Source organism: Bombus bifarius, unplaced genomic scaffold (assembly GCF_011952205.1).
Source record: "Bombus bifarius isolate JDL3187 unplaced genomic scaffold, Bbif_JDL3187 scf7180000009772, whole genome shotgun sequence".
Lineage (NCBI taxonomy): Eukaryota > Metazoa > Arthropoda > Insecta > Hymenoptera > Apidae > Bombus > Bombus bifarius.
Genome location: NW_022885327.1, coordinates 661,514 through 688,596, shown reverse-complemented (window position 1 = coordinate 688,596; position 27,083 = coordinate 661,514). Strand labels below are relative to the sequence as shown.

The 27,083-nt window shown below is 32.2% G+C and overlaps 1 protein-coding gene across 1 annotated transcript in view; it reads left to right on the top strand.

Annotated features, from left to right (window-relative positions):
* Positions 1-284: 284 nt before the first annotated feature.
* LOC117215700 overlaps positions 285-27,083 on the top strand; it is an 86,385-nt gene continuing 59,586 nt past the window's right edge. Inside the window, exons 1-2 of the mRNA XM_033462102.1 lie at positions 285-693; positions 26,167-26,403. Coding sequence (XP_033317993.1) covers positions 642-693; positions 26,167-26,403 — 289 coding nt within the window. The 5' untranslated portion in view covers positions 285-641. The remainder of the gene's footprint in view (positions 694-26,166; positions 26,404-27,083) is intronic.

The following is a 27,083-nucleotide window of genomic DNA, read 5'->3' as shown; positions in this document are numbered from 1 at the left end:
GGCTGTTTGCTAGGAGGGTCCTGTCATCTCGAAGCTCGGCGAAGTCCCATCAAAAGTTGGCCTGAATACCGGAGGAGTACGTAAGTACAGAGGACGAACAGTCAGTCAGTCGCACAAGTCAGCCTCGTTCTCGATGGCAACCAGCACATCGGTCGTTACCTGGTTGGAGAGGTGGTAGAGAAGAGTAACAAGTGGGGAGCAGAACACCTGGACGACTTCCTGCCAGGGAGTAAGCACCTCAGTCTTCAGGAAGGATCGTTTCACGTCGGTCGAGTCCACGATATCCTAGAAAGTTACCTATCACCAAAGAGAATACGCATCTTCGTCGAAAGAAAGAGAAAAGGAAAAGAAGAAAAAAGAGGAGCAAGGAACTCGCGTCTCGTCCGGAACAGTTGTACTCTTGGAACAGTTCCGGTTCTTAGTCGGTGTTCAACCGGAAACGATCGCGAAATGACGTTAGCCTCGCGGTACGTTCGGTGAACTCGCGAATTCGAAAGTGACCTTTTTTGCTGGATTAACAACAGGATCACCAATCCGTGTGATACCAGAACAGATTCTTCGCTGATCGTTGTCGCGAACAAACGATTATCAGCTGATCGTTCGTGGTCAGAGTTGACTGGAAGAAGCGGATTACGAAAAACATGGAAAGGACAGCTGTGTTTCTTCTGATCGTCGTCGGCTTGGCTACGCGAGGTTCGTTTTAAAATACTTACTTTATTAAAGTAGCTACATTATGCAATAATTTTTGTGGGTTTTGTGTTGGGAAACTGTCATTCGATCTGTTAATCAAAAAAAAGTTAACTCGTCATTCGAGTTTTTAATGTATTAGACACGCAGTGGCGACAAAAGTATTTGTACACAATTCGATCTATTATACAGGGTGGTTGGTAACTGGTGGTACAAGCGGAAAGGGGGTGATTCTACGCGAAAAAAGAAGTCGAAGATATAGAATAAAAATTTTTCGTCTGAGGCTTTGTTTTCGAGAAAATCGACTTTGAATTTTCGCTCGGTACGCGTGCGGTATAACGGTCTCACTGTAGATCGTTGTCTCGATGGAAAAATTTAAATCTTGTACCACCAGTTACCAACCACCCTGTAGAATTGATATTCTAATTAATTAGCTTTAAATATATTAAATGTCGAAAATAAATAATCTCTTATTTGGAGCGACGTGCAAAAGTTAGCGACCAACTGGATTTTTTAATTTACACTCCAAAAATGATATTTTTAAGAATTTTAACTAACGTTGTATAAGTATATAACAGTATCTATTTCAGTGTTTTCTTTTATCTGTCGTGCCCTCATACATGATAATATAAATTGTTGTAGATTTCGCTTTTGCAATATAAAATGAAAAATCTATCTCTGCGGAAACTTTTGCTGTAGCTGCTACGTCTCTGACAGAATCGAAGTTGATTATTTTTGTTAACTTCTAGTTTCATAGATTATAGAAGTTTCTGGATAAAGGATGACCTAGTTAAGAGATTAATTGCAGAAATCAACGATGAAATAAATATTATATCGGAAGTATAATACTGATATAATATTCGATATAATTCTGTTGCTGTCACATTATTACAATTAAGATGAAACCTTGGAAATTAAATTCTATTTATAATCTTTCCTCTTCTTTTAATCAGTATCTCCGATAGGTACGATAAAACCTTTGATCAAGTAATTGATAATAATGTAAATTCTTTTAGGAAAATATTAGAAATTATCGAAATGTAAACGACCCGTAATCAGTAATTATTAGTAATATGTGGTTTTGCATGTTATAAAGTGATTATTTATCTTGTTAATATTAGTAAAATACTATTAAAGAAAGAAAAATCAGGAAAGGTAATAGCATATTGTTCCTTGTTTATACGTAACATTATACAACGCCGTAGCAAAGGACAAGTTTACTTTAGAGTTCACGTTTAAACTCCTTACAAAAGAGCATTTAGAAATCCCTTGTCTGCCTATCTTAAAGAGAGCATCTTTTTGCTCTTTTAATTAAGAGTATGGAAAATTCACGGGAGTTTTAAGAACAAAGCCACTCTTTCTAGGAGATAAAAATCTGCGCAGAATACAATATACATTTTTATCATGATAAAATACGATGCGTAATATATGATTATCTGATAGAGATTGAGAAATTAGTATTTTCGATGAATACAATTAAAAATCGAAATGCGGATTTTTTTAAACTGTTACCTAATTACACGAAAATTTAACAACGCATGATAAAAAAATTATGATATTCTTACTGCCTCTTGTAATTATTGTTTAAGAACGATATGTCTGATAGTTCTTACTGATAATTGATCAAAGCAAAGTAATGTGAAATAATTTTTTTTTTTTATTTAATTCTTTACATTCACAATTTGTCCAGTTTGGACGTTTGGTAGAATTTTTTAGCTGCTTTTGAAATAATTAAAAGCAAATAGAAAAGTTGCATTACGATCGTTTCGATTTTACCTATTTGATTAATAATTATTATAATTATTTTATAATCTTAGCGCATTTGTCTATATAATATAATTTCAATTAAACTAACACTTTTCTTCTAAGCTTGCTTAAATGTAAAAGTTGAAATCCTAATTTCGAATATCTTGGCAGACAACCATCTGCTTATAAAGGAGATGAAGAAGTCAATTATTTATTACTATCGCATTATACTAACGTTATTATTTCAATGAAATTTATATATGGTATCTCATTCAAAAATATATTCGTAGATCTGTCAAAATATAAAAAAGTTTCCGTTTGTCGTATTTTTTTTAACGAAGAACTCTTCTTGATGTGTTAAAACCGGATATAAGCCTTTCAAAGTGTATTTCCATCTATCTCGGAAGTGCGAGTAATTCTTCAGCATCGATCACCGACTACGAGAGTAGCAAATTCATTTTCTCGATTGGATGCATCTATTCTTAACGCGTAAATCCATTTTTGTAGTGTAAAGCGGCAAATGTACTTGCCTTCACGTGCACAGGTGTCAAATTGACTTTTCTATCTATGCTTTTTGCATTTAATGGGAAGTGCTGTGAAAGATTATCGTTTATGACATAGCTACATATTTGTTGGTATTTCATTCCTTTCATTATTTTTTACCAGCTTTCATTATTTACTTTCTAGTTTTATTATTATTTTTCGTTATATTATATTTCGTGCTATAAATTATTAAATATAGGTTTGAATATAGGATGAAATGTAAAACATTTCATTTTGACATTTTCATATTTTAATATTATTTCAAGATCTTATAAACAATGGATTTTTATAAATGTTTCATTTTAATTATTGTAGTGTTTATGGTCAGTTTCTGTAGATTATACTAGCTGATCACTTGATATGGATTTTCTTTAATGAGAATTTCTGTTCTTTATTTTTTCATTTTCAGTATACTGTTTGTTATATGCTTATTAGTATTTCTCTTTTCCTAATTGTAAAAAATAGATTGATGTTGATTATTCATAACATCGCTTTCTTTAGCTAAATAATAGAAGTGAAGAATTTTTAACACAATCCAATTAAGAAATAAATGTTGTGAGTGAACAGTTTGTTGATCTATTTCATTCATAAATCAGTAGATTAATGTTATGAGATACTATAAAGTTTCTTCCAGCGAAGTTTCATGAATTATCTTTATTTACATACATAGGCAACCAATAATAAATTACACATATATTATAATTCTGCGATATTCGTAATATACTTGTTATGTGATTTTGAGATATTAATACATCGTGAAATGCCAACAAGTTCTCCTAATCAGTTAATACTCGTGTAAAATAAATACATTGTGATCTTCATACATTTTCTATTCTATATCAATATTCTTAAAATATAATTTGTTAGCTAATTACTAAATAATAATATTTTTTAAATTATATATAAATATAATTAGATATCTACGTCAACGTGTATATAATGTCTCAAGTAACAAAATTACATCGTCTAGTAAATCAATTCTTCTAACTTCTAAAAAAGACTCTAGTCGTTTAGTTCAACTTTTAAAAAAATCTTCTGTTTTAAAGAGTGTTCGAACATTTTCGTAAACCGTATAAAAACATATAGTGCGATAAAACGGGAATTCAGATTTTAAAGAATAGGTGGTGGACGAATAAAAGGGAAATATGTTTTAATAAACACTGTTCAAACGAAAATTATTACTTTTAAAATTAAAAGTAATATTCATTTATTTAAAATTGACAGATAGTACAAGCATATTTATTCTTTTCGTAATTATGACTTTTCTTTATATCTCCTCCTTCCCCCTCCATTTATACACGTCTGATATCTTCATACCAAGGAACTCTATACTTTTCCATAAATTTCTTGGGAATTTTCTAGTGCAATTTAGATGATGGTGTTATAAAAGTCTTTTGTAACCACGGAAAGTACTCATTGTTTTTATGGAGAACCACACAAATAAATTACTCGCTTTACGAAAAACTGCTTATAGCTTCGAAAATGTTAATTTTATAAGACATGTTTTCTAGATTTGTCTGCCCTTAAAAATCTGTATCTATTTTCCCTACCCTGTGTTTACCCCTTACGGTCTACGTAATCTTGCGTACGGTCTTAAAATTTCAACTCTTTAATATTATGCTCGATAGAAATATGATAGCGTCGCTTCTAAAGGGAAAGTAAGTAGGATGACCCATGCGAATAATCTGAAGACGCAGCTTTCGTTTGATCAATTGCGAATTTTGGAATTTTCTAAAATTCACGATTACTATAACCATTTGTCTTCATTTTGCGAGTAATCCTTCCTAGATGATCTTTCCTATATGTCAGCCTTAATTCTGTATGTATAAATTATTTTCTCACTGGTACAAGTATAGTATAATTTAATTAAAATTTATTTTTATATGATTTAATTATATATAATTTAATCTCAATTATTAGGAAAGAATTTACCGAAATCTCAGTGTTAACTATGTATAAAAAGAATGTACTAAAATTTCAGTATATATATGTGTCGGGTTAGCGTTGGGTTTATGGGCGTGTAACGATCTTCATTCGAACTAGCTATCGTTGTTGTACGATAGAGATTATATTTACTGGTATAAATATTGATTTTTACAAAGTTTGACAATTAAACGTGGTGATTAGACACTCTAGATGTTAAAGACAATGTTTTTAGGTTCAATAACGAATCCACGGTCAACGGGGAAAACTCTTTGTACAATAGAATATATTTTGAAACGCAAAGTGACGTTAGCTGTGACGCTCGGTATCTTTCTGACTGACTGACAAGACGATGCGTGTAAACTCTCCAAGGTGATCACAAGAATAAAAGACTGATACGATCGCATTTGTCAATTGCATATCGACCGGAGATACCGACAAAATTCCAGCCGCCGTTACTAGGCAGATCCGTGTAGAGCTGGCATTGCTCCTGCCCGGGGTTTTATTGTTAATGCAACGTGTCTCTGTCCTGTCGTACCGGGCAGTCAGGTGCGATATGGCCCTCCGCATGACACTTCAAGCAAACCACCTTGGAGGATGTGGCTGGTCGGCTTCCTCCCTGGCGTCGTGTATCCCTCTGCTGTTCGATACGCATCCTCTTGTGGCACTGTATTATTTTGTGTCCGTAAATACCACAGTAATGGCACCTCGTCTGGTGGCCCGATAACTTGCGTCGTTTGGCTTCGGGTTCCGCCGGTGAATTTTCTGGCGAAGATGTCGGCCCCTCCTCGTAGCAAAAGGGTCTCATTTCGTTGTAAAATTGGTTCTCCGTCTTGATGTCGCTCGTGAGAGCCAATCGTTTTAAACGTTGGTCGCGCATGCTTGCCAGGAAGAGAATGATGGCGATAAGTATTTCGTCCTTCGTAGAATGTTGCCACCTCGCCATCAGGAAGGAATAGAGACGGCAGTAATAAGCCCCTAGAGATTCGTTCTTCACCCGTGGTTCCCTGGCTACCTTTATTAACGCCGAGGACGTTGTCTCTTTACTGCCGAACCGTGCAAGGAATCGTTCCTTAACGATTGACCAGGTAATCTCTTCGTCTTCCATCGTTTGCGCAAGCCAATGTGCTGCAGAACCCTTTAAAGCTTCACTTAAGGCAAAGTATAATGCGTTGCCTTGTAGAGGGTTTTTATTCACAAGCCAGCTAACAGCCGAACACCACGCAGCTGGATCGGCGCCTGCGACGTCGGGGTTAAAATGTGGTAATGCTAATATTGTAGATTCCGTACTCCGTCTTTGTATTAGCGTCAGAATTAGCTCGTGCATGACGGCGACCTGCCCTTCCAGCTTATGAAGCTGTTCTGATTCCACTTCTGATGTCGGGGTGGCGTCGAGGATAGGGTTGTGGGTGTTTGATGAATCTTCATTGAAATTAGCCATCGTTGCGGTATAACAAAGGTACGGTTTATTAACACAAGTATGGATAACACAGATTTGACAATCAACCACAGCGATTAGGCGTTCGCGACACTAGTGACAATGGTCTCAGGTCCGATAACGAATGATAGGTGGACGTTCTCACAAAATCTAAGTCTGACTCTTTGTTGATAAAACGTGAAATAATTGCTGATCGTAAAGACGTTACTCTTTAGTCGACGGGATCGCGAGAGAAAATGACTTTCCCGTCCCGATAATGCCACAGAGGAAAACTATAATGGGGTGTGTCTAAGGGCACGAGATCATCGGATTCGTCGAGGATAGCCTTCGTTCAGAAAGTAAGGGAAATTGGCGTTGCTGCTAATTGGTCAATCTCCACATGGGTGGTTAGAAAAAGGTGCTAGCCGCCTTCGAGGGAAAGTTGCTAGTGGGAGACGTCGTCCGTTGAAAAATAGGTCTCCTCTATTTTCACGTAATTGGGACAAAGACTGTTTGTCTGTTTGAAGGACTTTGGTTAGCTAAATCTTAAGATTTATAACGGGCCCTCGGGCTAGCTGAATATGTACTGCGGAGACGCATCGACATCTGGCAATCATCTTACTCGAAGAATAGGGTCTGCGTGTGGCGAGCTACGGGACAGAGACCGTTGGAATGTTTACTGTCGAGCGTTACAACTATTTCCTTTTTAAGGAGAGCTATAGAATTACTCCATGCCTCTGCCAGACAAAGCGTTCATCCCTTGACCGCGGGTACGTTGGCGACTGACTGTCGCCTCGAGCCCAAGCTCATTATCACAAATCTCGAACAAATACAATCGGATTGAATAACTACAATTGTTTAATTACAGCTATACTAGACTCTAGATTACAATGTTGCGGGATTATCCAAAGGTGTCCTTTCATCTCCGACATATATATATCGTAGGAAGACTGCAGATACTTCCAAGTTGACTCGTGTTATGTGATCAAACTGTTTTGCAAGGTGTTCATTGCATACTATTAGAAAAGTCGTCGTAGATTTCACGATTAGTCCACCTAGATTGTGTGTGAAAAGCGATTCATAAAAGTGGCTTTTCTACGTTTAACGATCGCAATCACTTCTCATAGTAAAGTGACGGTTGCCCGTATTTCCCACGTTTCATCGGGAGCCACACACTTTTCTGTTACGCAGTTTTCAACTACTTCCTGAATACTGTGTTCCCAACTAATTACATTCTTCCGCCTGGATCGCTACTCAGTCGTGTCAATCTTCCCCCCGTTTCTTTTCCAGCCCTTTCATTCTTTTATCTTTTATCTTTCATTCTTACGAGCTTTCTTTCGAACGATCGGATCGATCGAATGATTATCCCTCGGTGTTTGATTCACACAGGTATTAAATTCTTATCGCGAATACAATAGCTTTCCTTGTCTCCTTTTTTATTGTCTTATGTCTTCGATTGACGCGAAGTATAATTAAATCTTAGTGAAAGCATACATTATTGTACCGACATCTAGGAAAACTATAGTAAAGTAGCAATTTCAGTTTTCGTAACTGAATAACGCAACTATGACAACAAATTAATGGGACAGTTGATAATTAAATAATACGGTTTGTTAGAAAGATAGTTATTTCATGTAATAGTGTTTGAACAACTATGAGTATTTAAACAGGTAAAATGCTTATCAATAGATTTAGATCATAATTATTAGTTGAAGTAAAAATTTGAAAGTCTTTCTATGTTTGTAATGTTTCAAAATACGAGAATATAATTCAATATATAATAATTAGTTGAATTTATTACTAAATACTTCCCTATTTATACGTTCATTACTGTATATCATGGTATCTCACTGAGGGTAGCCATCCACATATTATTTACCAATTAAGTTAGAAAAATTTACCAAATGTCCAGCTGGACAAATTGTAAAGTATAAATTAAATAATAATAAAAAAAAAATTACTGTATATCGATGAATATGTACCTTTTCAAGCAGTTGGATACTTTTGGAATCGACTGCATATTTATCAAATAATAATATAATAAATATCTTTGAAATTCTTTATCTGACCTATCTATTGGGAACTTGAGTAGAAATCGCGTCGATATTTCTTATATGGTACATGACTTAACCCAAATGAAGTTTGGTATTTCAAGTTTCTATATAAATATTTCTATATTTATAGAAATTTATTTAAAATGATAATGAATAATATCATCGATAAAAGAAATTTAGAATATTCTCGAATCTTGAATATTACGTTCTGTATATTAGGAATTTATTAATAAGTAATTAATATTTTGATGTAACAATAGTCACGTTAAATCTATTGTGTATGTATATATTCTTACTTTCGTATATATAATATACCTATTGTATAACTAATTTAGTTCTACTATTTCAATCGTAAGAATCTAACACTCTGCTAGCTATTTAATTTATTAACTACAAATACTAAATTAATACATTAGAATCGTATATCAAAATAATAACAATCATTCAATATGTTTGTTTAATCCACTGATATTTTAGGAATTAAAATACATATACAGTCGTATTTTAATTATTTTATTTTCACAGCTTGCAAAGTCGAGAAATCTATACTAACGCAAGTTTATTCAAAATCTTCATCGGTTAAAATTAATTTATAATTTATAGTTTGAAACATTATATGATGTGATGAGACTATATGTAAATTTGTTTCATTAGCGCTGTTTAATTTTCAGTCATTATTCTAACTGCTTAAAATTTCTTTTCTAATATAGTTTTGAAAGTAATGTAGTTCGTTTCGAAACGATATTTTATTTTACTATGATTCTATTTCCCACATTTTGATTTTACACTTCTGGATTTTTGTTATTTATTTTTCTGACGTTATTTAATAATTGCGTAAGCTCGATTAATGTAATTATTAATATAAATAAACGTTACTTATATTACGATTTTAAATAAATATGATACATGTATACAAAATATGGAACACACATTGCTGTTCATAAGTATTAACTTATTATAAATAATTAGCCATGTTACTACGCCACGCCAGAAAAATTACTGAAAATTCTCAACGCGAGAATTGATTGTAATTTTAATAAATAAAAAAAAAAACATTGCTGTTCATAAGCATTAGGAATAATTAACCTAAGCTGTAAAGGAAACGATTAATGGATTAGAATTTTCTATTTAATATAAAATTGCGATCAATGCCTAGAGCGAAATATTTGTCGTTAACATAAAAAATTGTTGAAGTTATTCGCAAGAATTACAAAGACATAATGAATTAATAACAGTACGTTGGTCATTGTAGTTTCTTGATCTAAAACCTATTGAAAAATTTCAGGTGAATTAAATGAAAAGTTCAAGAATCTGATTTTGATTATAAGATCGATCACTGCACGTTTATTCATGTAACAATAACGAAATAATCAGAAAATAGAAGATTCGTTTTATTATACCAAATTAATAGAATTATTATTATCAACATTGAATATACAGAGTGGTTGGTAACTGGTGGTACAAGCGGAAAAGGGGTGATTCTACGCGAAAAAAGAAGTCGAAAATATAGAATAAAAATTTTTCGTTTGAGGCTTTGTTTTCGAGAAAATCGACTTTGAATTTTCGCTCGGTACGCGTGCGGTATAACGGTCTCACTGTAGATCGTTGTCTCGATGGAAAAATTTAAATCTTGTACCACCAGTTACCAACCACCCTGTAGAATTGATATTCTAATTAATTAGCTCTAAATATATTAAATGTCGAAAATAAATAATATCTTATTTGGAGCGACGTGCAAAAGTTAGCGGCCAACTGGATTTTTTAATTTACACTCCAAAAATGATATTTTTAAGAATTTTAACTAACGTTGTATAAGTATATAACAGTATCTATTTCAGTGTTTTCTTTTATCTGTCGTGCCCTCATACATGATAATATAAATTGTTGTAGATTTCGCTTTTGCAATATAAAATGAAAAATCTATCTCTCCGGAAACTTTTGTTGTAGCTGCTACGTCTCTGACAGAATTGAAGTTGATCTAATTAAAAAAAAAATTTTATTTTATATTTTCGACTTCTTTTTGCGCGTAGAATCACCCCCTTTCCGCTTGTACTACCAGTTACCAACCACCCTGTATAAATCCTTTACAGTCGTAGTAGTAGTATTTATTACTACATTCTTTCATTTCAATTATATAGGTCTTCTATATGTAAAATAAATATGTTCAGAATCTTCTAAATAGAACAAATTTTTACTTTATAATCCATTTTCCACATAAAAAAATATGCATTTATATAAATAGTGGCAGCCCAATAATTATATTGCAATATTTATCATCATAAATGTTAATCGATAATGAGGATGTGGTTTACGATCGGCAGGCAAAAATTTTGCAAAGCGAACATTCACATTTTGGTATCGACCTACTGACCAGCGATGTAGAAATCAGGAACGGATCGGAAAACTGGTAGGGCCCGTGAAATGATCGAAAGCGACTGACACGTGCGTGTTACACATAAGTATGTGCATCGCGCGTACACACGATGTAACATGCGTCAGTTTCTGCCTTGAAAACAAAAGGTCGACGTGTTTAATTAGTCTGGCTTGGTTCCTAATTTCCCACGATTCCGTGAAGTAACGGGAAACTCTGAGCAAGAAAGAAGAAGAAGGTGGAGTTCGACCTTCCTCTTCTCACCTACTTTTGCCCTGATTATCCACTTTTCTTTGGACGTGGGCGAATCGTCAAAACCACGTGTTGCGTTACGGATATCCAGTTAGAACGTCCACGATTGGCTGACGTTCCTCCGCGTGTTTCTCTTTCTATGAAAACCGTACCACTAGACCGTAGATATCAATGAAAATTTAAGCAGATATACGTTTCATATACTAAATATTATAACGAATATTCTACTTTGGATATTTTATACAGTTTTGCATTTTAGATATGTGTAGATTCTGTGTATATTTGCATCTTTAAATGTTGCATTTCAAATGCATAAAAATCCGCCGTCTAGACGTCACATAATATTTTTATGAGAATTCTCATTTTCATTCTCGTGTGAAATATGAATAAAAGAAAATCACAGAGAATAAAAGATCGTTTTTGTAGATCTTTTTAATCATAATGCTACTCGATATTTCAAAAGGGAACTAATATGTTAAATCCAAAAAAGTAAAAAAAAAAAAGAATAAATTGAAGAAAGTTAGAAGACGTAGAAACAGTTGATAAATTCATAAAACTTTTTAAAAAGTCATAGATATCTTATATGTTACTAAAAATGGCAATCGATGTTTTTGGAATGTTTAGAAATGTGAAATGAGGATTAAAAAGAAACAAATAGAAAATGTCTTGTTTATTCTGAATTGTTTTTTTTTTTACTGTAAATGATTTATACGTAAATCATGTTCCTTCCCTCGTCTTCATTATGTTATTCCTTATATTTCTGACATATGGAAATCTTTCTAGAATAATTTGGTGCAAACGTGTTTTCTCTTGGATTTGGTTTAATTAGTCAGTTTATGAATAGTGTGACTATGTAGTACATTAATATAATACTAATATTCTTACAACTTGAACAAATAGACATCTTTCAAGAATATCTAATTTTATGTAGAACTTTATTTTAGTTCTATTTAATATAATTTAGTATAGTTTAGTAGGTTTATGAATTCATAGAATTAGGTGAATGTTAGAATGAAGTGATTTAGTTTAACTAGTTTAACCAGTTTGTGAATAGCAATAAGTAAAATGTGTGAGTTCAGAGATGTTTTATTAACACTGGAACGACCGTCAAAGTGGTAGATTTCAGTTTCCTGTTTTTTGTGATAAGTAAGGATATGCTTCTCTTAAAATTAAGGTTAATTTTTATTGATGTCAAAATGCATATAATTAAAGATATTCCTATCTCATTCTCAACATACAATTTTAATTATAAACTATACATTAGGCGATGATTAACCTAATACTAAAATGTTTTTACATAGTACGGATATTAGATCTAAGAAATTATTCAGATTTAGTTTCCTAGATTTTCAGTTACAGATAATTTTAATATGAGTTAGATATTTGTTGAAACTTTACTGATTCTCAATTCTGATAATACCGTTAGATCATAAGTGAGCACAATTAAGTTACTTAATTTTTAAATATTTTACAATAAATTATTTTAAAATAAAATACTTTTTATTTTAATCACGTTTCTATTTATTAAAACAATTTGATCGATATTTATTTTTATCGCATTTTGAAGTGTCTCGTATATTAATTACGATTAGTACTGTATTATTTATGCATATTTCAGAGTTAAATGAAAAATTTAAAAATTCTATTTTTCTTGCGCTTTAATCTTTTTAAGCAGTCATGCAAACTTCTCTCCTATCTCGCTGTTTTAGAATAGAAAAATTGAAAACTGATAAGATTTATAGGTTGTGTGAATATTCTTTAATTAATGGCAAAAGGAAGATTAAATATCTGACAATGGAATGCACTTGCCTCGATAGAGAGACTGGATAATCGATAAAATTGCTATGATAATCACTACTAAAAGATAACGGTTGAAATAGCGGTGACCTGATATTCGCACCGGAATAACTTTTACCCTTTCCATGCAATTGTAACTCGCTGTGTCCACTCTACTGACCTACATATATTCCGCGCGTATGCGAAATATAAGTAGACTTTGTGCAAGCAATAATTTTGTGAACAACAAATAAGTTTCATCGTGGCTACGATACAATAAGGCCCGTGAGGAAATTAAAAATTGATCAAAAAGAAATTTTGTACAAAAATTATTACTATAATTACGTATGTTATTTTTGCAACATTTTTGTAATAATGTAATTAGAGAAATTGAATTTGAGAAACTGTTTTAAATAATTTCGAATTGTTTCAAATTTATTATTATGACATGTGAGAGTTAAACATTTTTAGGAGTATAATGTGTAATAATAAATAGGGAAGACAATAATAATATAACTAGATACATAAATATGATTGAATATATATTTGCCTGGAAAATTATGTCCAACTCAAAAGTTTGGAGCATGTTAAAATTTCAAAAGAGATAATAACTTCCTTAAGTAGATGAATATTTTATTTACAATATTATTCTCTCATAGTATTGAAACTGTAATTAATCCTATTTAAAAATTGAGTTGCAATTATAACACATCCTTGTATTTGCGGCAAAGTTTGTTTCATCCAAAAAACAAAGAGCGTTGTAATCTGTTATATGTATAGAGGGGCCGTAATTGTTATGACTCAAATTAAAAAGTTAAATATGTATAAAAAATATATAAAAAGTAACTCAGATATATGCAGTATAAGAATTTATATTGGAGTGTATAAAGGAAAGAGAGAGAAACTGGGGAAATGGCCAAGAAGGGAAAAGAGCAAGAAAGAGAAAGAAGGGACTAGAAGAGGTGAGAAATGGAGGGACGCAGATAGAAGCAGGAGAGGAGCAAGAAAGGATGACAGCTGACCAAACTATAGAAGAAAGAAGAAAGAGAGAAGCAGAAGAGAGGGGGAAAAGGATAAGGAAATCCAAGTATAATATACACTACAGAAACATACCCAAAGAAATATTACCAAAGTACTTGGAAGGGAGGATGAAGTGGAAGGACAGAAGAATGCTGGCAAGATTCAGATGTGGAAACGAGACCAAAGAGAGGGAATATTGGAAAGAAGAGGGGGAAAAAAGATGCAGACTATGCAGAAGGAAAGAAGAAGACCTGAGGCATGTAATAGAAGAATGTGAAATAACGGGAGGACCAAAGGACATAGGAAAAACGCTAAACGAGACTGGAGAAGGTTTAGCAGAACTGAAAGCAATAATAGAGAAGAGAAAGGCAAACGACAGGAAGGAAGCACAGCAAGGGGGCAAAAGCCCAAAGTTGCAATAGTTTTTAGTCACTAGTTGTTAATTTGTAGTTTTTAGTTTTAGTTTTTAGAGATAAAATAATTAAGGGAGCGCAATAGAATAAAGTGAAAAAGAGTGGAGGTAGACGTATAAGAAGAGAAATAGACATAAGAGATGTAAAACCGAAAGTTCGTCCAAAGCCGAAAGACACGGACTAAGCAATAATAAAATAACAAAAATAAATAAGAATGTATATTTTGTTTCAAACGATCGTATTCAAGAATAACCACAACAAATGATTAAAATCGTTGGTTGCTGTAATTTTCATCGCGTCCTCTATTTAAGCAAAAATTCCTATACATCATAAATTATTATAAATATATGAATTTTGCATATATTAGGTTGTCCGGAAAGCGTATTTCTTTCGCAAAAGTGTTTCTTACAACAGTGCATCTTCATTCAAACGTGAAACCAAGTCTGTGAAATGTCACGGTGTTTATCTCGACAAAACAAAATGTATCGTACGTAATTCGACAAAATAATATAGAGCAAAAAATGTTGTGCGTCTATTATTTCCTCATAAAACGAACGAAACTTTTCGCACAACCTAATACATATACAAAAGAATTGTTATTTTCATCCCTGTCTGTATGAGTCTTAATATATTGACAAAAAAAAAAAAAAAAAGACGTACTAAACATAATACAAATTACTTGAGATAAAAATGTTTAATTTTGACATAGTTATATTCTTAAAAAATTGGTAACTTCAAAGTATTAAGAACTTCGAGAATGATCTAATAATAATGTTGCAATCATGTACATATATAAGGAACAAGACTGAGTAAGTTTAAGGTGGCCTGATTTCTAATTGATTATTATCAAAATCTAATTAAATTGTAAGTACAAGAGCAACATCTATCATTAAACAGTGTTGTAACAAGAAACAGAAACGCATTATGAGTTCATCGATGTACGTATTTTATACTGATCTTACCGTGAATCTTTGTAAGCACGGCAAGAAATATCCTTCACGCATAATTGTGCCAACTTTCATCGAGCAGCACGCCGCGCCGCGCCATTGCAACCTGTGCGGATGACTATAATTGAGATTCTTACCAAGTTACCTTTACCATCTTTGGTCCTTAATTAAAATTGCTTTCGCGAAATGATTTCCGTTTTTATACAATTCCTCTTATTAAAAGCCGTATCTCAAATATTGTACTTATTATGCATGAAGTTCACTTGATGTATATATATATATATTTGTGACTGATTGTGATATATCAGATGATTCTATATCATTTTAACATTACTCTGTTACATTACTAAAATGCTATGTACAGGAACAAAGGAGGAAGTGTAACTTTCTAGTATGATTGTACTCCATAAAAATGGCTGATAAACATATTATTACCAATTGCTTTTTGTTTCTTCATTCCTTTATGCTTTTGTTCTTTTATAATCTGAGTTTCGATATACTGCTCAGTTCATTTTAAATGGAAAAGAAGATTCAAGTGTGAGATGAAAGAAATCTTGTACATCGTATGCATCAAAGTTCCTTTAGAACACTATGTTTCTTAGCCACGTAATTGATTAAATACTTTAAATAATGATAAAATTATTCATGTGAGTAATTTGTTTATTTTTAGAAGTATTACACGTAATGGTAAATATTTCACTTATAAAAATGAATACTAAACTATTATACTGACTCTTATTTTTATAAATATGGAAATGTACCTACCACTTATTAAAAATTCGAGTTGCATTGTTATTATTTGTATCCTCAGAGGTAAGATCAGAATAGTTATTATTTTATTGAATGAATAAATCTATCACACCGTTCTGAGCCAAAAAACTTTTATTGATTGAACTAGAGATAAAAACAAAAAGGCATCTTAAGCCTATCGATTAAATCTATCGATTGTAACTAGGACTATCTTCAAGTTACTATTTCTTATACTAACGCCTCTGCATATAGATGGCGAGCACGAACTCACGTTGTCATTTTCAACATATATTTTATTGCTTTCTACATACGAGTATATATTTCTATGAATTTATGATATTAAAAGAACATTTGATTCTTTCAGTGCAATCAGATATTTTTAATTTTAATCATTACTTCAATGCATATATATATATATATATGCATAGTAATGTGTACGTATATTGAGTGTGTGGTATTAAATGTAAGAATTATACAACAATGTTGTAGAATAAGCTTTAAAAATTTATTTAAAAGGTAAGAAACCCTGGGAGCTTCAAATGTTTCAATATTTTTTGGTAAATAGAAAGATACTAAATAGGACAATAGAATAAATCGCATTAATAATATAAAACTATTATATGTATAGAAATAGAAATATTATTTATTTAGTTTAAGCAATTATTATGAAAATTATATCGTGTTCGATGACATTAATCGTATGCTCAATTAATATTTTACCCACGTCAGGATCGAATGACTTCCGTTTTCGCTTCTGTACATACATAGAAGCTAAATCACGGTATAATTATAAGACAAATATTGGTAGAGTAAAAGACAAGCAAGAAGTATCGTGTGGCGTTATATCTTGAGGTTCAGCGTAAGTTCTGCCCCGGTTTGCGGTTTAACAATTACGATGATACGAGGTAGCAACCTACATTAAGCGGATGCAACGAACCGTCAGTTCAACTACGAAGAAACTTTTTTAGAAAACAAGGTGCTCGATAATCTTCGGCAAGCATACGCAAACCTTTGTGGAAGGAGGTCGCTTGTTCACTCTTGAGCGCACTAAAAATAATGCGTCAACATAAATGGGGAAAAAAATTAGAATCAAATTTCCAATACGTTTATTTTATCAAACAATATAATTTTGCAATGATCTTCGATATTGAAGTAATATTAAAACTAGAGAAAAATACGAAAGATAATTGAAAAGACATTTATATATATAATTTATAAGAAAATCATTAATTAATTTTATCGGTTCTACATTTTTGATGTTAATTATATTAGAAACAATACGTACAATATAGCATTTGTACTGGCAATTTACATTGAGTATTTAGTGAATTATCGAGAATTTAAGGGATATCGATTGTATGTTGATTATATACAAGAAACTTGATTGATGGAACAATTTGAAACAAAATTAAAAATGCACATCGTACGTACAAGCTACAAGATATTTCGTATAACTGTATATTTGACAAAGATAATAATCCTCGGTATAATACGATTTAATTGCTGTGTATTAATCTTTTACTCGATATATGTTTGTAATAATTTCTATATACATTTTGAGGTTGGTTTCAAATTTTATCACTGTAATAACGCTAATTGTGTCCCATTACAATCCTACTGAAATTTCCTAAACTTTCATATAACATACATGACACGTGCATAAAAATGCTCTACGCCCAGCGTTCCAATATTTTTGTGAATCACACATATGTACTGTTGAAAATGACAACGTGAGTTCGTGCTCGCCATCCATATGCAGATGCGTTAGTTATAAGAAACTAGTTGCAATCGATAGATTTAATCGATAGGCTTAAGATGCCTTTTTGTTTTTATCCCTAGTTTTCGTAAGCGCGTGCAATAAAGGTTTTTTTGGCTCAGAACGGTGTGAAAATAATAGCTATTGTGATCGTACCTCTGAGTATAGAAATAACAACATGTACATATATAGGAATATATTTGTCTACAAGTTGAAAAAGTTATTTTGTATAGGTTGACATCACTGCTTATATGACTATAATATTAGTCATATTAGCAAATAGCGATTGCATCAACGCTCCATCCTTCATTTCCAGTTACGGTTTCACTTTTGTCTTCTTTGTTTGCCCATTCGAGACAAATGTTTGGCCGGCGGGAAATACATACGGTAAAATGATGGTAGGTATCGTACGCTTAAACGTTTTGATACTCCGGTCGTTCAGTATGGGACAGGAAGAACAGACAAAGTAACTGATAAATATGTAAATCGCGTGGCTTGAACCGTTACGTAGTCATCATTTCTGTGTCTACATTCGGAACCGTTTAGTCAGTTATCCTTTGAAGAATGTCGCTTCGACAGCCATGATAATCAATTAGAATTATCTGCTACTTTTTGGGAGAATAAAGTCTAACAGATATTCCTAACCTCTATTTTGTAAATGTAGGTCTTTCGCGTTCGGGATAATTCGAACATGACACTACACCTAATGTGTGTGTTTCACTTTATGCTATTGGGTTGTTCAAGAAGTTCGTAGTAATATTTCAAAAAGATCAGAAGGTAATATATTTTTATAGAAGTTAGAATTTTATTAAATATTTCATGCATTGCCTCTTTTGCGGTACATTTAGCTATTTATTGGATAGCCTCATAAAGTTTGTCGAAAAATGTTCGTATTTTTTTGCGATCCATTGTTTCAAGCAGTTTTCGTGATTCCAAAGCAATTTGGTTTTTGTCATTAAAAACGTTTGCAGACATTATATAAATATTTCTAGATTTCTCAACAACTGTTATCCTATTGAAAAGTGTAACGTTGATGAATCGGTTTTCACAGTAAGAGTTAACTTCGATATTTTTAACAAATGTACACGCATCGATACTCATACATATCCTAAAAAATTTATGTCACAATACTTCCGTTATCTTTTCTCAGAGTTGTATGGCATTGTAGTCGCGCACGTGCCATTTTCTATTGTCTCCTAAATAATCCTACAAGTTAATATATTTACAGTTAACACCTAGTTATTGAGACATGTCAGAAGCCGTTATCTATAGATCTCAGACCCATCTCATTCTTCTTTTGTACCTTCGATAATCGACATCCTGCAATAAACCTAAATACCAGACTTCTATTGCAAACCACTTTCGAATCTCCTAATCTACTCTCTTCGAGGGAAGGTACGACTTACATATACCAGTTTTATACCTTTCTTTTGTCTTTCAGTTAATATAAGTTTCCCATACAAGAAAATCCAATGAGCTAATATTAGGTCACGTTGAAAGTTGTCGTATTCTTAAGCTGTTTGTTTTGGAAGAATATAACTCTGCCAAATTGGAATATTTTTATTTAAAATAATTTTCATGATTTTCGATACGTTTCATAGAAGTATTCATTACGATATGTCACTACTCTCAAAGAAGTCATTGAAACGTTCAAACTACAAAATCAAATGCTTGTTCTACTTTTAATCTTCGACTCCGCTTTCTTGAAAATATAACGCTTCTGTTCCGACATTCCAAGCATCGTGTAAAATAACTGAAATTAAGTTCGGCTCTTAGTCGAAAAACGTTCGACTATAAATTCTCCGACAATAAATTCTCGATGTTTACAAAAAAGATTGCAACAGGCTGAAGGAGAGAACAGCTAGAAATCATTTGGTTTTCGTGTAAAAGCGAACAATGGATCCGCGCGTGCGGAATGCGAATCGTGTTAGAAAGCAACTCGAACCTCTCGGTCCAATGGCCAGAATGACAACAGCGGGCGGATGACAAAAAAAGAAAAAAGGAAAAGAATCGACGATGTTGAAGAAGAAAAATTGTCGCGTTACGCAAGCAGACGAGGTGAAATTTTGCGAGGCCTCTCCATTTTCATGCAGTTCCCCCTTTGTCCATTGGATTTACACGCGTGCACGTACGTTGTACGTCGGCATAGCCGATGACTTCCTAGGTGATTGCGCGAAAGCCGCAGGATGTGAGCTGCTTGCATTATCGTTTCCGTTACGGGTTCGTGGTAATCGTGGTGTTTTCTTCTGTTTATCTACGCCCACGAGCAGCCGGTAGTTGCCAAAGATTATTGATTTAACGGCTCTTGATGCTCACAATACAATCTGCTGACTTGGAATCAATTCATTCACGATTGTAGTACTTATACTGTCTTTAATTGGAGAATCAAGTGAATCGATGATATAGGAACGTGAATAAGCTCTAAGAGTCATTTTAATATTATATAATATTATATAATATATAATATAATTAATATTGATACGAATGAGTTTTATTTGGAATAAAAATAATAATTTTAAATTTAAAATAACGGATCGCTTTAACTTAATTTTTATTTTCAAGGTAATTTACGAAAAGTAACTTTATCTTACCTCGTGATCAAATAAAGCATCTGTATATAATCTTTTATACTAGTTAATCTCTTTAGATGGAATGACAAAAGATTTAGGGTTTTAAATATCGTATTTGAAGTATGATTTAAGTAATTTATAAACTACATCGTTTTTTATAACGTAACTGTATTTGTTTTCATTACGATTATCTCTGAGTTAGAAATGTGTGAACCATGTGTATATGGCTGTGAAAAATATGCGCTTTTAATGCAGTTGATGTAAGAGAATCAGGAATTATTTGGCTAAATATTTCTTCAAATAAAAAATGACCGTATTTGGTAGACAGATTATGAAATAATTCAGAAGAAAATTATATCATTATTTCAATAAAGTGGCACATAATTATTGTCGCATAATAATATCGCACATTAACGTGTAAACGATATGATATATTATTACATAATATTGTATCAAATCTTATTTATTATATTGAATAACCATTTCTCAAATATGTTATATAAATAATGGCAAGGTGTGATCTTAAGACGAACTGTCGTAATCTAACGGTGCCAGTTGAGGGTTAATAGAAATAATAACAGAAAACAAGTAATAGAACAATACAAAATAGAAATAGATGAAACGTAGAAATCCTTCACACGAATTACATTAAGATCGCTGTAATCCATCCATCCTGTATGCAATACCCGATTACGATGATAATTTCAAAAGGCATGGCAAAGAGAACGAATAACTTTGTAGTTAAGAGAGTAAATCTTCAATTCAATTTCATTCCTCTTCGCGTCAGTTCACGTACGTTCAATTATCTTTTCTCTATCTGTTGAAGAATAATGTAAACGGTATATTCCTGCAGAGGTATGAAATAACGTCTATATTGCTCCGGAAGAACTAAATTACGCTATAATTCAATATATCATGCAAGTATTCTGCATCCAATTAACCCGTATTTATTGCTTTTATCTCTTGACATGTTGACCGCCACCCGTATTCGGATGTCAGCAAAGTTTCTGGTCAGGCCACGTAACCCACATTCGGGTGTCGCTTATTTGACTACTTGCGAAGGATCGTCGTAGGTATTTGAAAAGATATTCCATAATAATAAATTGTTAATTAACAATTAATTGTAATAATAGTTGAATTGTGTAAAATAAAAATACGAAAATGGTTTATCAAAAAAATTATTTAGATGTAAAACTTTAAAGCATTCTATACATAGCCGAGGTTGGTCGGGACAATTTGGACAATAAGTTGTTTTCTTCAAATTCTTTTGTGCCTTTCTTCGGTCCATTTGACGTCTTTTATTTGCATAACGTAGTTTGCATGCGCGTCTAATGCTTCTTCCGGAATCGTTTTTCCGAACGGCGATATTATGCCGACTCCGTCGAAGACAAGGATTTTTTGTATTTTCAGACAACCCTAATAATTTTGCAACTAATAATTGTCTAAATATTCTAATATTTATATTTTTCCTTGTTGCAATTTTGTAATCCGTCAAAGCGTTTATAACAGAAATTTCCAGAAAGAATCGAATGCCAAGTTTTCTGTACCATTTGATTCCTTTTCCAATTGTGGTGGCGTAAGAAACCATTTGGTCGGAATAATCTATACCACGCTTTCCTTCGTTATATTCAACAACAGCTACTGGTTTTAACGTTGCGAACAAACGAAACGAAAGATCATTCTTGAGATCACCGCTTGAGCGACTCGCATTACTAAAATATCGATGGGAGCACCTAGCAGAGAACGCTTGGTACTGTTGTACGCGTGGCCTGACGGAGATTTCCTTGAAAACACGCGTGCCAGTCAACGTGTTAAAGAAACTTGTTTCGCGACGCAAACTAAAGTGTGATTTATCTTCTATATCGAACCATTACGAATCTAATCCTAATTTGTCTGAAATATAACATGTTTTAATAATAAAACAAATTCAAGTCTGTCCTTAAAATAAGCTAAAAAATCATGGTATAATTTACAATTTCATTGAAATTCATCATATCATATCTGAATTCAAGAAACTGGAACTAAAAGAACTTGAAACCACTTTACCAGTGTGAACCCGTGATTTATCTGCAATGTCCAGTTAGATTTTAGATGAAGTTGAGATTATTTCAATTTGGCAGTACGGTATTATTTCTAGTTTGTTCTTCTATTTTCACGCAGCATCTTCTTTAACGCTATTTCCGTTAAGACGTCCAGTTAAAATTGGGTGATTTAAATTCAAATTACCTTGAGTCAAGTAACTTATATGTAAATCAAGTTAATTGAATTTAAGGAATTTGAATTCACGTAGCTTGGCTGACCTGAACGACATTCTCTCGAAGGTTTCAGAGAACAAAATATAATCGGTAAAACGATATTATTGCGGATATTGAAAAGATTTCGCATAAAAGTTGGCTTTACTTGGCAGAAAGTGTAATGGTAGAACATTACTCTTTGTCTCGACCGAAAGTATTAATTTATAAATAAGTTAATTTTTCAGGAGATTCTATAAGCGAAGAAGCGTGTATTAAGTAATCATATAATTTATAAACTAGTGTTAATTTTCAATCTTTTATATAACGATTGATTTATATGTAATTAGGTATGAGCTCCTTAGATTTAGAAAATATAATAATCGCAATAATATTAAGTTCCTAAGCGTTATGATTTTATCATTAATATCGTTTCATCATTTGTAGATAGATTCATAAAAATTTCCAAGTGTATTGGATTTCAAAAATCTTTTTTATAAATCATATGCAAATATTCAAATATTAAATTTACGACAGATACAAGGCAAGCAAACAAAATGTTGATCTGACTACCAGCATTTTATATTACACGTTATATTTTACTTTAATCGCAAAAAAAATTATCACTATTTTGATCGTAACTAATAAGTAGATTGAGGATAATTGTATATCGCTGGGAAAGTGAGAAAAAATGTACAGAATGCGTGAATAATATTAAAAAATGTTCAGAGTTAAAGTAATTGATATAATATTCAGAACGCAAGTTGCTACTTTGTGCAACGCGCCCTCCAAAACGCATTTCAATTAATATAAAAAAAATATATACATATACTAATTATAATCATATTATGAAATATTTATATTTCATGTATTTTCTTTACATTATAAAATGTGTTTCTTTAGATCTATATGCGGCGGAGAGAATCACAAGTTGATTTATCATTATAAAATGGAATCGTGACTTAAAGAAAGTTGGAAAACACTGATTTAGAGCGAAACAAACCTCCGTTTAAATTCCACTTTTTTATTTATCTACATAAAAATATAAACATTCATTTACCGTTTACAGATAACTGTATCACGAATTTGACCTTAGATTACAAAAAGAAAAAAGAAAAAAATATATTATAAAAAAAACGAGGATGATGATTGCACTTCAATCTTTCGTGACTAATTACACAAATAACGCAACGTTTTATTGCTCGCTTGGTAATCAGTGTAAATACGTGGTGGGCACCACGGACAAGTGTGGCTGACGGTACTGTTGCCGTTGGCCTCTGATGAGACATGCAACTCACGTCATCACGCACGAGCTGCATTAAAGTCATTGCAAAGCGGGACGTTGCCTCATCGAGCGTTGGAGTTTTCAAGCCGATGATTTCAATGGCCGGCAAGAGCGTCGTCACCTCCGTGAACGCAAATAGACATTCAGCTCAGCGATTCTACCTTTCCGTTTTTTTCCTGCCTTTTGTCTTTCTGCCGTTCACTTTACGCAATTAGAATCGACGATCGATTGAAACGACCGATTGTTTATTTTCGTCAAAACAAAGCTTTCTCCATTCTTCGTCCGATGGTGGAAAATCTTTCATTAATTGGACGTATTCGAATCTGACAAAAATTGATTTAAAAAATATTCTTTATTCTCTTTGAAGAATTTGATACCTTTTGTTGACGTTAGAATGTCGCTTTCTTGAATAGTTTCTGGTATTTTTGAAAAGCAAGTGTAACTTATTGCAACAAGTATTTAATTTACTAATTAATAGTAGTAACGAATTAATAAGTGGTAAGATGATGGAAAATCTTTCATTTAATTGGACGTATTCGGATCTGACAAAAATTGATTCAAAAAATATTTTTTATTCCCTTTGAAGAGTTTGATACCTTTTGTTGACGTTAGAATGTCGCTTTCTTGAATAGTTTCTGGTATTTTTGAAAAGCCAGTGTAGCTTATTGCAACAAGTATTTAATTTACTAATTAATAGTAGTAACGAATTAATAAGTGGTAAGATGATGGAAAATCTTTCATTAATTGGACGTATTCGGATCTGACAAAAATTGATTAAAAAAATATTCTTTATTCCCCTTGAAGAGTTTGATACCTTTTGCTGACGTTAGAATGTCGCTTTCTTGAATAGTTTCTGGTATTTTTGAAAAGCAAGTGTAACTTATTGCAACAAGTATTTAATTTACTAATTAATAGTAGTAACGAATTAATAAGTGGTAAGATGATGGAAAATCTTTCATTAATTGGACGTATTCGGATCTGACAAAAATTGATTCAAAAAATATTCTTTATTCCCTTTGAAGAGTTTGATACCTTTTGTTGACGTTAGAATGTCGCTTTCTTGAATAGTTTCTGGTATTTTTGAAAAGCAAGTGTAGCTTATTGCAACAAGTATTTAATTTACTAATTAATAGTAGTAACGAATTAATAAGTGGTAAGATGTGGGTTATAAATTCCCGTTGCACAAATAGCTTTTAAAATTGTGTACAATTTTATTTTTAATTTTATCTTATCTTAAATACAATAATTTTATTTCAAATATTATGTGCCATAGAGTAATCAACTTACCTATCATTTATAAAATTTACCTGCGTAGAATTGTACTTTTATCACTAAATTTAGTTTCCTTATTATACTTGTTATTGTTATAAACGAAAATTTATTAGCACTGGTTATTTATAACCTGTAAAATTTTGTCAATAATATTGGTTAGGAGAGTTCAGGAATAATTTTCTTTCAAAAGTTAAAGAGAATGGTTCTTGTATATTGAAATATATGTAAAAATTGTTCTCTAAAGGTCTTTCCTTAAGATTCTCATGTAACTGTATAAAACGTATGAATTTATTCCACGTTGTTTATTGTTAGGAATTTAAAAAAAAGTAGTGGCCACTACGTGATTTGAATACTGATAGAATCTATGTTATAATAAGTAATTACTATCAAGAATTATATTATAACGATATGTTGTTTTATTTGTAAACTTTATAATGTATGTCGAAGGAACTTCGACTAATTATCAGAGGACGTATTTCTTTTAATTCACACGCAGCAAAATTCTCTATATGATATCCTCTTTAAATCATATTAATTTTGCAATATTCGAAGATTATTCTCATTTCGAATGGAATCCATGCTATTACCACTTTACTATAAAATAATTATATTCAGCGCTCGATTGTTAGAAAACTTTTTAATACATTTTTATTTTCAATGAAATTTACTCGAATTCGAATTGAACTAGGAATTACTTAATTTTAATTTGTATTCTACGTCTTACATATAAATACCATTGATAGTTTTTATTGCGTCAAACACAGAATACGATTGAAAATAAAGCATTAAAAAATGAACAAATTAATACATACTGCAGTTCTCCAATCTTTTGTCTCAATCTCGTTTCAGTTTCAGACGAGTAAAAGATGTAATATCTTAGGAGAAAAATCTTGCAGATTGGTAATTAGATTTTCGCACTTGCCTCCAGTTTGAAAAATTTCCTAATGACAAAAAAAAAAACGATTTGGTTAAAAATGGAGCAAAAGATGCAACAGAATTAACTCGAACTCGAAGTGATCGAATTGATGACAGGCGCGAAACTGTTCGTTATTATTATTAGGTCATCCGCGTTTACACTGGTGTTTAACACATTAAAGTCTGATAACCGCTGTCAGTTACTTGATAATGATCGTGTCTTTGTATTGGATTACAGGCTGCAACGGTGCCGGATGCGGTTACCCTGGGGCTCCTGCACATAGTAGCGTTCGGTTCACAGGAACAGGTGCCGAAGACGTTATAGACGAAGAGGATGCTCTGCTAAAGGACACGATATTGCCCGAGGGCACAGTGGCTACGTATTCTTGCGAACGTGGATTTGAACTCCTTGGTCCTGCGCGGAGACAGTGTCAGGTTGATGGCTCTTGGACACCAGAAGGGGTTCCGTTTTGCGGTAAGTCCATATATTCTTTAAAAGTTACGAGAAAATGTTATTTTTTCAGTAGCCATTATGAGACATAAAATTGTATGAGGATCGAGTGAAAAATAGGTTCTACCTATTTCCCATTATATCATACAATTTATCAAATGTGGGTTGTATAAAAAGTTATACAACAATACGTGTCCAGCATAGAAATGAAAGTTCTTATGTTTTGTGTTTACATTTTACAATTACAGAAGTAATTATATGTAAGAGGTCTACAAGCGATAGACTCAATTCTTCGGTTATTTTAGACGATAATTTGTCAATTAATGGTATTGGAGAATTAACGAGTAACAGTTTGTAAATTATTGAATTCCCTTTTATAATGTCGCAATTTTATACCAAATCAGATCGAATAATTAGAAATTTGCAAAATTCCATTTGTTTTATTTTTATAAAGTTAATCATATTCAGTAAACTTTCTAATATTCCAGCAAATTTAGGATTTACATTTCATTTGTTATGAAGGAGAATGCAAAAATAAGAATAATTAAATTATTTATATTTCACTCAACCAAACTATTTATTATTTAACTTTTAAAATATAGCCTATAAATGGCATAGGTAATTTCTGATCATCTATGACTTCTAATTATAAGTTATATCTCAATATGAGCTATTAAAAATTTTCATATAAGATTATTATAAAA